The 16,543-nt window shown below is 40.0% G+C and overlaps 1 protein-coding gene across 2 annotated transcripts in view; it reads right to left on the bottom strand.

The window, feature by feature from the left end:
* Nucleotides 1-797: 797 nt before the first annotated feature.
* The window catches only part of LOC113662428 (clustered mitochondria protein homolog), a 16,954-nt gene continuing 1,208 nt past the window's right edge, over nt 798-16,543 (bottom strand). The window contains exons 2-27 of one of the 2 annotated variants that reach the window (XM_047805329.1): nt 15,607-16,543; nt 15,140-15,309; nt 13,713-13,884; nt 13,461-13,604; nt 13,186-13,313; nt 12,011-12,165; nt 11,771-11,896; nt 11,521-11,668; nt 11,078-11,170; nt 10,502-10,896; nt 10,064-10,363; nt 9,739-9,965; nt 8,016-8,116; nt 7,776-7,928; nt 7,614-7,676; nt 7,210-7,466; nt 5,803-5,887; nt 5,525-5,678; nt 5,015-5,154; nt 4,800-4,880; nt 4,137-4,262; nt 3,002-3,123; nt 2,786-2,879; nt 1,747-1,881; nt 1,591-1,664; nt 798-1,209 (exon numbers count right to left, since the gene is read on the bottom strand). The exon at nt 15,607-16,543 is cut by the window's right edge and continues 523 nt beyond it. In XM_047805329.1, coding sequence (XP_047661285.1) covers nt 1,125-1,209; nt 1,591-1,664; nt 1,747-1,881; nt 2,786-2,879; nt 3,002-3,123; nt 4,137-4,262; nt 4,800-4,880; nt 5,015-5,154; nt 5,525-5,678; nt 5,803-5,887; nt 7,210-7,466; nt 7,614-7,676; nt 7,776-7,928; nt 8,016-8,116; nt 9,739-9,965; nt 10,064-10,363; nt 10,502-10,896; nt 11,078-11,170; nt 11,521-11,668; nt 11,771-11,896; nt 12,011-12,165; nt 13,186-13,313; nt 13,461-13,604; nt 13,713-13,884; nt 15,140-15,309; nt 15,607-16,543 — 4,665 coding nt within the window. In that variant the 3' untranslated portion in view covers nt 798-1,124. Of the gene's footprint in view, nt 1,210-1,273; nt 1,470-1,590; nt 1,665-1,746; nt 1,882-2,785; nt 2,880-3,001; nt 3,124-4,136; nt 4,263-4,799; nt 4,881-5,014; nt 5,155-5,524; nt 5,679-5,802; nt 5,888-7,209; nt 7,467-7,613; nt 7,677-7,775; nt 7,929-8,015; nt 8,117-9,738; nt 9,966-10,063; nt 10,364-10,501; nt 10,897-11,077; nt 11,171-11,520; nt 11,669-11,770; nt 11,897-12,010; nt 12,166-13,185; nt 13,314-13,460; nt 13,605-13,712; nt 13,885-15,139; nt 15,310-15,606 lie in introns of those variants that run through there. The other variant, XM_027177231.2, reaches the window with a different exon arrangement.

The raw sequence follows: 16,543 nt of genomic DNA on the forward strand, positions 1-16,543 counted from the left end.
TCTTTGCAGCTTATCCACCTCCCGGGTTCCTCCAGATGATCCAGATGCTGCTCACCATGGTTGTAAAGGGTGGTTTTATTCATTACTGTAGACTTCCTATTAGCTTGAGCAAGTCTGACCATTCACCTCTGATCTCTCTTAAAACTGAAGCAATTCTGCAAAAAATTGCTCAGTAAATGTTTTTTGGTTTTGGCAATCATCTGTGTAAACTCCAGATTGTCTATGAACATCGAAGGAGACTTCAGGTCACTTCAGGGAACATCTGACACCATGAAAAGTCACTAAGCTTTCTGAGATTTTTTTAATATTGTGATGTTTGATGTTAACATTAATCGAAGCTCTCGGCTTGAGGAGAACTTCGCAGTATCCAGACTCAGCAGTGTGCAAATATGTTGTGTTATAATGTCTGTTTTGAAACTCACCAGTGACATGAAACAAATTCGACTTCCTGAACTCTTATCTGAATTTTATTTTGTCTGTCTTCATGTTGCAACATTTGTTGTGAAAATACTACTACCACTAATCATCATCATCATCATCATCATCATCATCATCATCATCATCATCATCAGTGATCCACAGCACTTTCTATAATATGCTGTGTTGTATGTTGTTGGCAGTACATTCATAAAACCACACATCCACACAAACACACATACACACACATTTTGTTACCCAAAGTCGTCACAGTGAATTTGCAGTCAGCATAATATTACAGTCAACGTCGTATTTACCACGACAGAGTGATTGATTCAAATACATCTAACTTTATTTATATATATTTTTTATTTTCCACTATTTTCATTACATTTACATGTGAACATTAATGAACATTTACATGTTCATTTTATTTTCCACTATTATTTGGCACAATGCAGGAAGCAGCAGCATCAATCCCATTCCCTAAAAACAGACAGTTACATGCAACAGCATCCACCTGAGTAGCTTTATTCCCAATACAACGCTCATTATTATGACTGAAGATACAAAAGAATGCATACATTATCAAATGCAGTTATATCACTGAGAAGACATAAAGGTTGACATTCATTATTAATTAGATTAGATTACAAAAAAAAAAAAAAAAAATCCAGGTTTATTTTGCAGGCACATTTTGCTGTGAGTCAAGAACCAGGATCTCTGGTCATCACATGTCGGTGTGTCAGTGGATGATGATTCTCCAGTATCCCTTCCTGGTTCCTCATTTTCCTTCATGAATTAAAAATGTCCAATTTACTTATTGACATCATGCTGATTTATATTAATGAATGTACTCTAGTGTGTGTGTGTGTGTGTGTGTGTGTGTGTGTGTGTGTGTGTGTGTGTGTGTGTGTGTGTGTGTGTGTGCAATAGTAAATATTGGTCCTCCATGACAATAGGTGGAGCTGATAATCACGTGTGACCAATAAAAACGCATTTAAGCAGATGTTTTTTGGGTGTTATCCCTAAGAGTTTCAAGATCTTTGTTGCTTGAAGGAAAATGAGAAAGAATTCAGTGTTAAACAGAAAAAAATAGATTAAGGTTGATTACAGAGGATGATTGTTGAAAAAAAGATATGCAAGATTAACTTCACTATATAGAGAGCTTACCTGAGTGGGATAAGGACAATACCGGTAACAAGATTTAGCTGCTCCACGATCCAGAACCGACTTGGAGTGGCAAGCTACGGTTAAGAGAACATTAAAACAAGCTCAGGCTGATTCATGACACACACTTTACATATACACGTACGCTTTGGTACTCACGGTGAGAGGAGTAATACTGGAGCTAGAACGGCTTTTGTATATCATGTTCAAAGTTCTTTGTAGAATCACAGCCTGGTTTGTGAGGTGCTTCAGGTACTCAGAGCTCTCCTGTGTCTTTTCATGTGTTTCTCCGACCTGTGGAAGGAGAAAGTCAGGACTCTGCCGAGTATAATTTTATCGCTCAGCAGAGTATAAGAAAAATACATTCAGAAATGAGATGAAATTACTAAAACACACAACATTTAACCTTTGACATAAAAATATAACTTTTACATGACAGTGGTCCATATTATGTCATATATTTCTGCAAATCAGAATATAATATTATATATATATATATATATATATATATATATATATATATATATATATAAATTTAAAAACATATCCCACATTTTGTGTTTAATTTTATATTCATTCATTCATTTATTTTCTACCGCTTATCCGAAGTTCTCGGGTCACGGGGAGCCTGTGCCTATCTCAGGCGTCATCGGGCATCGAGGCAGGATACACCCTGGACGGCGTGCCAACCCATCACAGGGCACACACACACACTCTCATTCACTCACACACTACGGACAATTTTCCAGAGATGCCAATCAACCTACCATGCATGTCTTTGGACCGGGGGAGGAAACCGGAGTACCCGGAGGAAACCCCTGAGGCACGGGGAGAACATGCAATCTCCACACACACAAGGCTGAGAAGGGAATCGAACCCCTAACCCTGCAGGTGTGAGGCGAACGTGCTACCCACTAAGCCACTGTGCCCCCCTTAATTTTATATTGTAAACGTAAATGTTATTGACTTTATTTTTGAAATTGTCCTTGTGGTATTACACAATCTTGCCTTGTGACTTTGTGAAAGTGAAATTGGTGGGATTTTTTTTTTTAAATTGATGAAACCTCCTGATTTTCCTGACTTTGCATCCTCCATAAACACCACAGGTCCATAGAAGGAAAATCATTGTATCCCAAAGTTCATTGGTTTTTGTTCAAATATATTAAAAACTGTCTGTTGTGTGAAGTTAGGAATTCACCTGGTTCCGGTAAATCACGTAGCGCTCCTTTTCATGTCCCAGTGCCAAGCGAAACTCCCCTTTACTCTCATACACCTTTGCCAACAAGTGATGTCTACAGAGCAGAATTATAGAATGAATCGGAGTGAATCAGGAGAATAATACATACTATCTTCGGGAAGATTGGGATATTTGGTTAGCTTTATTTGCTAAGGGTTTTCTTGGTTTCTTCCTCACCCTTGTGCCATTTTAAGTGAGGTAGACCCCTGATACTTGGAAGTCAAAGCCAGGGCGTTCTCCAGAAATTTAAGCGCGAGATCACACTCCATAACGCCATGCAGCACAAGACCAATCTTACTCTGAACAGACAAAAAACAGGGAACAGTAAAAATAAAGCTAAGCTAACAGTGAGAACTAGCTATGCTCCAGCAATGAGTAGGCAAATTTACATGAAAGCTTTGTGGGAAATGATAATAGCAATAAATCATCTGTGAATGAAGTGAAGGTGTTACAGTGTGTTACAGTGTGTTATAATGTTAGTATTATTGTTAGTGAGTTAGAACTTGAACTTTTAATGCAATAGGATAGCAATTAAAAAGAAGAAAATAAAACTATAAACTGTGCTGCTTATGTTACTACTTTACTATGGTCATTCATTCATTCATTCATTCAATCATTCATTCATTCATTCATTTAGGAACTAGCAGAGGTTGATTTGTAGAGAAATTTGTGACATATAGAGTCATAACCCAAACATGGAGGGATGTGGCAGCTCAGTGGTTAAGGTGTTGGGCTACTGATCGGAAGGTCATGGGTCGAACCCCAGGTCCACCAAGCTGCCACTGCTGGGCCCCTGAGCAACCCTTAACCCTCAGTTGCTCAGTTGTAAGTCACTCTGGATAAGGGTGTTCACTAAATGCCGTAAATGTAAATAACCCCTCGTTTGGCAATCTCAGGAATAAAATCTTGAATTGGATTTTTGTTAATTGACTATAATATATAGTTTAAAAAGGTTAAAAAGCCTTTATTTTGTCACATCTACATCACAGCACAGAGAAATTCTTTCTTCGCATATCCCAACTTTAGAGGTTGGGGTCAGAGCACAGGGTCAGACATAATACAGCACCACAGGAGCAGTAAGGGTTAAGGGCCTTGCTCAAGGGCCCAACAGTGGCAGCTTGAACCCTGAATCTTTGAACCATCATCCCAGAGCCTTAACCCCTCAACGACATTTTATTCAGTAAATAATTAGGTGTATATTATGATGTCTCAGTACTTCAATACATACAATCAATTTGATACCATAGTTAGTGTGTGGGATTTTTTTGCATGGATAGAGAAGAACACTTGCAAGCAGTTTGGATTTACTTACATCCAGTAGAGCCATTTCTGGGTGATCTTCTCCACACACCAGGAGCATGAGGTAACGGGCACGATATAGCAATCGCAGTGCTGTGGATGTCTGTCCACCAGCAAAGCAATAAAGACCGAGGTGTTTCTACAAATGAAAAGAGAAACAGAAGGAGTTATAGATACCTCTCTATAAACTGTATAGCCAATAGTTTGTAGACACATTTTAATCACACCAATGTGGTTCTTCCCCAAACTGCACAGCTGCTAGCACAGAATGTACCGAATGTCTTTGTTTGCTGCAGCATTAGAATTTCTCTTCAATGGAACTTGTGGGTGTGTGGAGTTTGCATGTTCTCCCCGTGCCTCGGGGGTTTCCTCCGGGTACTCCGGTTTCCTCCCCCGGTCCAAAGACATGCATTGTAGGTTGATTGGCATCTCTGGAAAATTGTCCATAGTGTGTGAGTGAATGAGAGTGTGTGCGCCCTGCGATGGGTTATAGGGTTGCAGGGTGTATCCTGCCTTGATGCCCGATGACGCCTGAGATAAGCACAGGCTCCCCGTGACCCGAGAAGTTCGGATAAGCGGTAGAAAATGAATGAATGAATATTTATTAAATCCTGTTCTTTATATTTTATCAGTAAGTTTCCTTAATTAACTTTAAAACTATATACTTAACACTCACATATTCCTGTATAGTGTTCGGATGGTCTATTCCCAGTACTCTCTCGCTGATCAGTACAGCTTTCTGCTGGTGACTCAGTGCCTAACATAAAACACACAAACAACTTGAATGGGTTAATTCATCTATAGTGAATGTTGCGATATTAAAATTTTATTACAAATTCACACCTAAGCCTTAAGCTCTAACTGGAACGATAAAGAGCACAAGACCCGCACCTCAGCGTAGTCCCCGAGTATGTAGTAAATGCGTCCCAGCAGACGCAGACAGACACAGACGTCCTGGTGCAGAGCTCCATAAACATTAGTGAACAGGCCCATGGCTTGGCTGATTAGCTCACAGCCTTCTTTCAGTCTTCCTGATCATTGAAAAAAATGAAGTCATCCTTGTTGTGTATTCATTCATTCAATAATAACACAAGTGTAGATGTGATGTTTTGAAGTTTTTGACATGAATCGATATCACAGATTAGGGCTTTTCACATTTTAAATAGTTTCCCTGGGTCCTAGCAATCCCTGGGTAAAGGGAATACTGGATGTACTTACATTTTTTTCACATCAACAACCATGATTGGATTAAAACATTGACTCTCACAGCTTTCCGATCTCTTTTTGGCTCTTTTTCTCTTTTTTCTAGTTAACCAGCCATCCGTCGATATCCAACATCAGTTAATTTTTCCGCATCACTTATTTTGTAGTTACTAAATGTAATACAAATCGTGTGCTTACCTTGCTGGATGCTTGCCTGGCCGCAGTGTAGAAGATAAATACCATCGTTAGCCTTCGGTACGACACGCTTTATTATGGGGAAAATGTTCAGGATGTCCTCCTCAGTGAACACGGGTTTGTTCTTGACATCAAACTGATAGTCTCGGATCAGAAGCTAAACAGTGGGTGTTGGTGTTTGGGGTGGTGGGAAGGTTCAGAGAGCATTGGGAAGCAGATCAGTTTTGCAAACATAAAAAAACGAGAATGCACTGCTGATAGCGGAGCCTGGGTTTGATTACCTGGATGCCGGTTTTGATGGCGATCTCTCTGAGCAGGGTGATTCTTTGTAAACCATATTTGTCCACCGCCTGTTCTATACTGTTACTGCCAGACACAGATGAAACATCAGGTTTAATTCAGATGTGAATTCTACACTACAGGAAACAGTAATGTTATAAAAGCCATGTATATAAAAGTAAGGGTGAGAGTTTAATTATTAAAATCTAGGATCAGGATGTCCGATTTGTTCCTCAGTATATACTGTATATGTGAGGGTTGAATTTATAGTTGCTTCAAAATTCCTAATAGTCAGGAAATTGAACTTAAATATTCTTACAATATCTAAATTATACAGTATCGCTCTTTTAAATCTGCATCACTCATTCTGATGATATTAATATACAGTATATTTACATCTATATATTTCACAACAGGTGTTTTAACAGTAATTATGTCGCTTTGTAGAAGCCAACATTCTGTTTTCCTATTAAAGCTTAGACAAAAATTTATCAAGAGTGACTCCTCATAGGGATTTCGAGCCACATGCAACAAATTCGGATATGTTGTAGACCCTGGTCTGAAGTTTGTTGCATTTACTTTTCCAAGTGATCCGAGTACCGGTACTTCCGGTACCGAGTCTCAAACTGGCCTTTTTTTCCCATAGACTCCCATTATAAATTTGGAGGTTTATAACTCTGCGAGCTTTCGAACTTTTTAAATCGGTGTACCGACTGGCCTTTCGGTTGTCCCGCAGCCCCGCCCCCAAAATATGCAAAATCAAAAAAACTTTTTACAACATGGACATGTGACATATCAAAACACTCAGCACAATGAGAGGAGCTTTCCTCACAGGGTATTCTGATGACATCACACGCTCGTCTCCAAATGTTTTGGCACCCTAGCTTTCTGTTTACTTGCTTCCAAAAGTAACACTGACCCTTATGTCCACTCGCCTCCAAAAAGTACCGGCCTTTGCGAATACTTGCATCGTCAAAGCCAACATCAAAGTTTGTCGTGACGAACTTTACAAATCTAGTTTTAAGATTATTTTTCTATATTCTTTCTCTCTACTTTGGTCATCATGTTAAGATTCATCTTTCTTTCTTTTCTCCTTCTTCATCTATCATACATCATTCATCTGAAACAGTTCAAGTCATCTGATTTCCTATTCCACATACATGAGCCTATGGGAGATGCCCATGATTGGCTCATATCACTGAGATTGATGGGAGTGAGAGAGAGAGAGAGAGAGAGAGAGAGAGAGAGAGAGAGAGAGAGAGTATGCACTAATTCTATTGCTACTGTTCTGCAAAATATGCTCTCACTGACTCAGCTTTAATGGAGCTGCGTTGTCTTCTCTATATACGTCCCGCATATGGTTTCAACCTCTAATTTGAAGTTAGTACTGAATAATATTAAGCCCTCACCACGGCAAGCAGTAATGATAATACTCTCGTGCCGCAGCCTGTATGTTTCTCCAGAGTTCATTAGAGGTCAGACTGGCCCATGCCCCTCCCACAGCTGTCCCTTCTCCGCTCACTGATCCCCGGCTCCGCCTCCGCCGACTCCTTCGTTTGGATGACAGTCTGTCCAACTGCTGGGTCACCAGAACATCAGGTGGGGAGCTGAGGAAGCAGTTGAGGAAATGGCTGACTGAGACAGACAGGGAAGATGACTCCACAGCCTGGTTGCAAAATATGCAAATGTGATAAGATCATGATGCCAGCTATAACAATGACAGGCGTTAAAACAAAAAGATACATCAGTAGAGTTGTGAATATTTCACAAGGATATCAAGATTCAAAGTGATTAAAAATAAATAAATACTTACTATTAAATATGTCCTGAAAATATGTTTTGTGCATCTAGTGATCAGTTCACTTAAAGCAATTCTCTACCAAAAAAAATCAACACACACACACGACTGTCAGTTTGTAAGTATTTAAGAGTGAAAGATTTCCATCAGAATCTATGATAACACTCTAGCACTCACATAAACATGGTCCAGTTTGCTTTTCTGAGGACTCTTCTCGATAAACTCCAGTACTGTTCCCAGGTACCGGATATTGATGCCATATTGATGGAGAGCCTCGGTTAAGGTAAAACCGTCCGTCGGCATTGTGGTATGATCGGCACAGCTCTTAATCTACACGCTCACAAAATGGTGATTATTCATTTCTGGAGGTAATTATGAAAGCGAGAACGATACACGGAGCAAAGAAAACATACTCACTAAGTCAGGAATTCGGTTTGAGACAAGGAACGCTGCAGCATCCTTTAATAGCTGTTTCTGTTCCTGGATATCCTGTGAACATTCCTTCGGAAAACGTACACCTAGAATAGGAATAAGGATTCGTTATTCCTAATCTGTAAATAAAGCAAACTAAGATCTTCTTCATATTATTCCCAATACTTTCAATACCTTATATGTGGGGACTAAACAGGAATAAATACTGAAGTGTTTCTCTTTCTCTAGGAATTAAAAATGATTAGGAATTAGGATTATTAATAAGAAATAATTACGCTTAAGTGAGCATTGATATTCATGTTCATGACAGATGCTACGTAATTTCTTAATTAATTAATCAGAAGGAAAAGCTCATGTAAATAACCAATATTTATCATTAGCTAGAATTCAGCCTAGTTTGCAGCTTAGCTAATTTATTGTTAGCTGCTGGAAAGAATGCTAGTCTAACCCACCATTATTACAAAAAAAAACAAACAAAAAAAACAGGCTAACTTAAAACTTAACATAAAGAGGCATTTTAATTAATAAATTAGTTAGTTCATTCCTTTTAGTGAGGCTAATGAGGTGCATCCTCACTTAACATCCTCGGGTTTTACACTGTGGTCTTGTGGCTTATTCACATTCAGGGGAGCTAATAATTCTAACTACTGTACCTTGTGGAACATGAGAAGGTAGCCATGAGCTGACATTTTATTCTTGATACTAGTTTACCAGGAGATTATATGCTATAATTAATATTCATTCATCCATTCATTCATTTTCTACCGCTTATCCGAACTTCTCGGGTCACGGGGAGCCTGTGCCTATCTCAGGCGTCATCGGGCATCGAGGCAGGATACACCCTGGACGGCGTGCCAACCCATCACAGGGCACACACACACACACACACACACACTCTCATTCACTCACACACTCGCACACTACGGACAATTTTCCAGAGATGCCAATCAACCTACCATGCATGTCTTTGGACCGGGGGAGGAAACCGGAGTACCCGGAGGAAACCCCCGAGGCACGGGGAGAACATGCAAACTCCACACACACAAGGCGGAGGCAGGAATCGAACCCCCAACCTGGAGGTGTGAGGCAAACGTGCTAACCATTAAGCCACCATGCCCCCCTTATAATTAATTTACTATAAACAATTATTGTTTAATTATTATTGACTTACCAAACTGTTAACTTCTTATTATTTATGTTAGTGTTACATAGGATTCATTAGCAGATAATGGGAATGATTCTCAAGCATTTTTACCATCAGGAACTATTGTTACAATTCCCTGCCTGACCACTAGTGGGCAGTTGTTTTGCTACAGTTTGATTAACTGTATTAACTTGATTACAGTTTCCCCAGTTGTGTTGTCACCTGTTTCTCATTATACCTAATGCATTGCTCTATATACACCTGCTCTTTTGTGTCCGTCTTTGTCAAGTCATTGTTGCGTTTTGTTTCCGAGTACTCGTGTTTGCTTTACTTCGTATTGTGATAGTGTTACATTGTGTATAAATACACGGAAAGTTATCCTGCATTTGTGCCTGATTTGCGGTGTTTCTTCAAAAACGTGACAATTGCCTAGTCCCTGCATAATTATCTACGAGTTATTGAAAAATACTATAAAGTTTTACCACCATTGTTGCTTGTGATTGAACTGGTAAATCACAGGCAGATCAGAATTGATCACCAGTGACTTTTCACTAAACCATGTACCTGGTGAAAAAATGTCAGGGTTGAAATGAATATCAAAAGCAGACGAATGCAAGGTCTGAGAGGAAGAATTGTTCTTGTCAGGAGCGCCAACATCTACACCCTTGTTGTAGACATCTGGCATTGGTTGCAAAGCTGCTGCTTCTGAACTGTGAGGAGATCCACCCACTTTGATGCTGCTGCTTTCTTGATCCAAGCCTTGAGATGCTGTATTCTTATATAAATGACATCTACAGAAACAAATGTTCAGAAATGCACTAATTAAAGTTTCTAAATGACTGGTACCTACATAATAATTTTTAGAAATATTTATGAAAAACAGATTGACCTATACTTCACAAATGCCTCGATTAGCTCTTGTCTCAGACAGACCAGACGATGCGGGTGTTGAAGTGGGAAGCCGAGTTGCTGGCACTCGGTGTTAAGCTCTTCCCCTTCCACAGGCAGGAAATTGAGGTCAGGTGGAAATGTGAACAGAAGGTCCAGGATGTAGTGTCGCCCATCGTTACCCATGATGCCCTTGCATTCCACAGACGAACACAACTCTACAACAGAGTCATCTTTGTTAAGGACAAAGTGTCGCTGCACTCTTAGATGCTTGCTGGGTTTGTCCAGTAGCTTCAGGAACCTTGGGATGGTTAGAGATTTTGCATGTAGCCAACAATCGAATAATTCAGAACCAACACAATCTCTGACTTTTAATTACACAGAGTTTATGACTTTTCTACAAAACGTTATTCCAAAAGTATTCAGAGAACCAACTTACTGTTCATTAGAAACAACAGTCTTTCCAAAGTCAGTGGAACCATAGATCACACTCTGCTCCTGGCCACGTTCAAGAATTCCAGGGACAATAGACTGTGCAGTGATGCGGTAACCTCGATAATCCACCAGTACGGTACCAAGCAGGTACAAGCCATCTGCATCCACCGCACTGTAAGCTCTCACACCATTCAGGTCAATGGCTGAGGCGACATGGGCTGCAGCCTCCCCACCTAGCTCCTCATAGTGTTCATGGCCATCTAAGCCAAAGCTGAAGAAGATGTTATTCCACACGTACATGTGATTGCATGCCTCATCGCTCGGGTTAATAGGCATCACGTTGCCATCAATCACTGCCATAGCACCACGTGTAGCCGTAGTCACAAAGTCACTGTTAGCCTGAGGAGTTTCATGATGAAAGTGTTTTAAAAATACTTTATTTTTCAAGTTTAATTATCAGCATAATTAAAAATTTTCCCTCTCCTTTGTTAACTTTTTTTGTGAACCTCTTTGCTGTCATATTGAGGTATATGAGAATGAGAAAGACTTAGGAGGGACACTTGAAGAATGATTGCCTCACCTTAAAGATTGCTCTGTCTCTCAGCAGACGATCTTTGAGACTGTGACGTGGTAGCTCTCTAGTGCTCTGAAGCTCCTCATTCCAGTCACAAACCTGAGGTTAACACATCAATTGCAGATTGTGAATTCTAGTTATAAGTCTTTCCATCATGACTTGGAACATAATGATAAAAGCCTTAATCGATTCCAAATTATTACCTTCTATCTCTAACAACACCAAAATTATCTCTAAAATGACCTTTGCTCTCCTTTCATTATCTTTCATTACTGGTAACCAATTAATTATATGGAGTTTGAGGGACAATTTATGCCATGTTCTTGTAAAAATGTTCCATAAGATCTTAGGTGGTTCTCCCTAAAGAAAGACTAAACATACATACTACAACCTTCTGGCTTTGAGTTAAAGCTGAAAGGGTCAGACCTAAATAAATGACAGAGTTGTACCTGTCCAGGCATGTGTCCTTCATAGTCCAGCTGGGAAAAGCTGGCATCTTCAGCTCGAACACAGTCCATAGAGTGGTCGAGAGCTGGAGCAGTCCAGCTAAACACCTGAAGTGGAGTACCTATCCTCTCAAAGGGATGTGTTGATGTTCTGTGGGAGCACATCATCATACACAAGACAAGGCAAGAAATTACAGCAAATTACTTACTGTACAAAGCAGCCTCAACAGACTAATGTATGTACTACATTTACCTTCTCTTCAGTAGAAGACTAAAGTTCTTTTTAAAAACTGGACTGATTTGGCTCAGGAGATCCACTAAAGAATGACTAAGCATACTGGGATTTTCTGGCTTTGGGTTAAATATATATGTGGTAGACCTAGAAAAAAGAGAAAAACATGTTCCAGACCACAAAGCAACATGACACGGCTTTAATTGTTTTCCAAGATGAGGTTCAACATTATAACCATGTTAATATTATTGATTTACTCACTGATTCAGATAAAAGCCTCTCATTGATGCTGTAACACTGAACTGTCTGTCCTCCATGGTAAGTACATTGAGATACAAGAGATCACCATGTATTTTTCTGTTTCCTGGAGGAGGGTTCCAGCTGCTGGTCATCAGCACCTTCAGGCATTTGATGGGCTATTGACAAAAGTAAACAGAGCACATTTAAAGGTGCGGTCTCCGATGTTTGAAAGCCAATGTCGACATTTGAAGTCACCAAAACAAACACGCCTCTAACCCAAATGGGTCCCACCCCTGTATTGATAGCTCCGCCCATACATACATATGTAACCCAGGCAAATAATGGAAAGAAACGTGTCTTTATCACAGCTGAAGGGAAGAACAATACGATTGCAGATAAACAAACAAGCAAAAATGACACACAAGCATAATCATGTAAAGGACAAAGGCATATATTAGTTCTGTGTAAGAAAGCAAAACCAACGTTACTCACCTATCGAGAAGGAAAAAAGTAAAGTCGGCCACATATTCATAGATTAGAGTTTCCCGAGTCAATAACTCCTGAGCTAAACGCTGTTACTACACAAATAACACCTCTTTTCTATCTTAGTAATCCTATATTAACACGTCCTACTTCTTGCCTTATCGTAAGCCTTTCTTCGGTTTCTTTCTTTGTTTTTATCCTCCATGTCAATGTTAAAACCGCTTTCTGCTAATGTCACACATGCGCACTGAACACTCTCATATTGGCAAGCCCCGCCCCTTTCTGCTCATTGGCTACACGTTTTTTTGATTTTTGTTTTGATTTTTGTTTATCATTCGGCCCGAAACAGTTTTCTGAAGCGTTTCTCAAAAATCGGAGACCCTGCCTTTAATGCAACGTTAACATGGAGTGTACACTGAATCTCTACCCCAGCTAGGGTTCTGGTGGTTCTGCAGCCTAAATACACTCTAAGTTGGATACAAGTCAACTGCAAGGAAACATGCACAAATGTTCACCATGGGGCAATTTATCATACCCAACCACCTGCCAGAGGACTACATGACTGGCTCTCTGAGGAAACATGCACCACAGAAACACTACATACTGTAGACATTCAACTGAGCTCAGGATCAAACCATCAGCATTACTTGCTGTGCCCACTAAGGTGTAATATATTTTGCAATCTCCTTAGAGAACATCTGCCTCTAGCTTACCTTCAAATTCTCACTTTGAGGTTGCAGGGGTCCCAGTAAACATTCTTTAGTCCCTGGTAGAATATACTCAGGAGGGCTACAGTTGAATTGCTTTAGTTCTTCACCTCGTTTTTTGAATTTGCTGTTCTCTGTAATTTTAAGACATACATCATAGCCAAAAGAATAAAGAGGCTAGTTTGAAATCGGGAAAACTGCTGGAGTAACTTTCACTGAAAATGATTAAAGATCATGAGAATCTGGATTGGTCATAAGTGTTATTATCTACTGCATCTTACCTTCTACACGTTCTTCAGTGAAGAACCTAAGGAAGGACAGAGAGCTTCCTTCTATGCCGTTATAGGCATCCGTGGGATCCAAGCTATTTAGAAGGTCTCTGAAGTGACGGAGATGTAAACGAACTTCGCGAACTGTATACGGCTCTGAAAATTGTGCAAAAGTCATATACAATAACATTATTTTAAACCAAAGAAAATGTGAACCTATTGCCTTAATGGCTTATTTATAAAACTTCCACTTTTCCAGCTTACCCTCCACTATCTTCAGAAGTGACCCCTCTTGTAGGCCAGTGATAGATTTCAGATTACTGAAGTTATCCAGTGTGTTTCCATCTAACTGCAGGGAGAAACATGTACGGTGGCAGGTCTCCTCACGGTCCATTAAAACTTGCTTGATTTCCTGCACCATTGCTAATGGTGATGCCTAAAATACATGCCACAACAAAGAACAAAACATTTAGTGCCCACTTTAAAAGACTTCATATGTGAGAGTAAACAGGGATCTAAGATCCAGTTCTACTGGAGTAATACTTCGTTTTATTCCAGACCAACATGGTACTTTTGTTTGGTAGTGTAAATCCAGAGCCCAGCACAGCAACAGCACTGGATATATATTGTAGACTGGTATTAAAGTGGTATTAATAAAATTCAAGCTAAATGATCCACCAAATACAGGGGGTGGAGGAAGTTTTACACATTGAGATTGAAGCGATGGAGCATGAAGAAACAGACCATTCATTCATTCATTCATTCATTCATTCATTCATTCATTCATTCATTCATTCACTTTTTACCGTTTATCTGAACTACCTCGGGTCACGGGGAACCTGTGCCTATCTCAGACATCGTTGGCCATCAAGGCAGGATACACCCTGGACGGAGTGCCAACCCATCACAGGGCACACACACACACACACTCTCATTTACTCAATCACACACTACGGACAATTTTCCAGAGATGCCAATCAACCTACCATGCATGTCTTTGGACCGGGGGAGGAAACCGGAGTACCCGGAGGAAACCCCCAAGGCACGGGGAGAACATGCAAACTCCACACACACAAGGCGGAGGCGAGAATCGAACCCCCAACCCTGGAGGTGTGAGGCAAACGTACTAAGCCACCGTGCCCTCTTGAAACAGACCAGTTGTTATGAAATACTGAATCTATGTATTAATTTTAATAGTTTCATCAGTAGCTACTAGAATAGAAGCCTCTATTTTTGCCACATGTACATTACAGCACAGTAAAATTCTTTTTTCACATATCCAGTCTTCCAATCAGCAACCCAGAGCCAAGCAAGTGAGTATGAGTCCTAATATAATTAGCTATTCTGATTACAAACTGCATTGTACTTTAATGTAGAATGAAAGGAAGTTGAATGGTAGTTTAAACATCTATAAGTGTTATGAGTGGAGGACCACTCGGGATGATTAAGGCATTGGACTACTAAGCAGAAGGTCATGATTTCAAATCTCAGGTCCACCAAGCTTCTACTGCTGGGCCCCTGAGCAAGGCCCTTAACCCACAATCAGTTGTATAAATTGAAATAAAATGTCTGATTTCTGCTGAATGCCGAAAATGTACCACGGACCCATTTTTTTTTAAATAGCCATGTCAGAGTGACAGAACCACATGTCCGGTACATTTGTCACTTTCTATTCAAGAAAAGCAATTTACCTGGAAGTCAGTGGGCTCGGTCCCAGGGGCTTGGATCCTGATTGTGATTCCCATGTCTTCAGAGGTTCCTACATCTACAGAGTCAGGATCCTCTTGGAATTCCATGTCAATGTACCTGTTGAGCTCGTTTAGCTCTGTTTGGTCCTTAAGGATATTATTTGGACTTGGTCCTTATTTTAAACAGAAGGAATAGTATAAATTAATACAAATTGAAATGCTCTGATGCAAATATTTGCTTTATAAGAAGTAATAATATTCTATTTGCTCACTACACTGTACTGAAAACTATAATAAGAAGATATATAGATAATGTACAAAGATGATGTAATGTCTTTTCTAGAACTAAGCCAGACATTTTTTTTATTATACTAACCCAGATAGATAGTAGAATACATTATGACATACATTTCTTGTACATCCATTGATGTCTATTAAATTTTTAATTGATGAAATGACTGAACACATACCTGTGATATCTGGGGTGGCCAGGAATAGTTTATCAACTACAAACAGCGTAAATCGTTCATTTTTCTTTGATCCTTGGTTTAGATCTTCAGTTTTCTTCCTGTCCTGTTCCTCAGATCTTAACTCTGCTACACTTTGCTTGTTTGGTGCAAACTCAGGCTCAGGCTCATTCTCAGATATGTGCTGTTCTTTCCGTGCTAAAGTCTTAGCTATCTGGGTCATCTCTGTAACGTCGCCCTCTGTCTGAATGGAGTCCAGATCCAGTATAAAATGTGGGGTTTGTGGTGTGAGTTCTTCTCGGTTCCTTATATCCGGGTTCGTCTGTAGTCTAACCACAAAGCTTGGTTCTTTGTGTTCTCCATTTTGACTAACTAGAATAACAGTTTCATGATTTACTTCCTCTGTCTGTGCTATGATTGGTCTGTATTGTGCTTCTGTTTGTCCTGACTGTATTGGATAATGTTCTCCAGCTTCTTCTTCATCAGAACCTACACCACTTTTCTCACACTCTGCTACACTGGAGCGAACATATTTTGCTCTCAGTGCAATGTCCTGTCCCAGTTGTGCTACATTCTGGTCACTGCGTACCAGGTTTAGCTCCATTTGTTCTGTACCGTTTTCAAGTTGAGCTTCTTCTTTGTCCTCATCTTGAAGTCCACGCTCATCAACATGAATGATCTCAAGCTCAGTCTGTGGAGATACTTTTGCAACAGCAGATTTGGGCTCAGAAAAAATTATCTGGTGGCTTCCATTTCCCTGTCCTAATAACTGCACTCCTTGACACGGGGAAGCCTGCCAAAATCTGGTTCCCTGTCCGTGTGTATGGATCAATGTCTGAGAAGCCAAATTTACAGTATCTGATTGTTCAGATGGCCACGAGTGTAAGGAAGACAATAACGGCCACTCGTTCTCAGTAGTGCATAGCTGAGTTCTGTCCAA

This window comes from Tachysurus fulvidraco, chromosome 21, assembly GCF_022655615.1.
Source record: "Tachysurus fulvidraco isolate hzauxx_2018 chromosome 21, HZAU_PFXX_2.0, whole genome shotgun sequence".
Taxonomy (NCBI): Eukaryota; Metazoa; Chordata; class Actinopteri; order Siluriformes; family Bagridae; genus Tachysurus; species Tachysurus fulvidraco.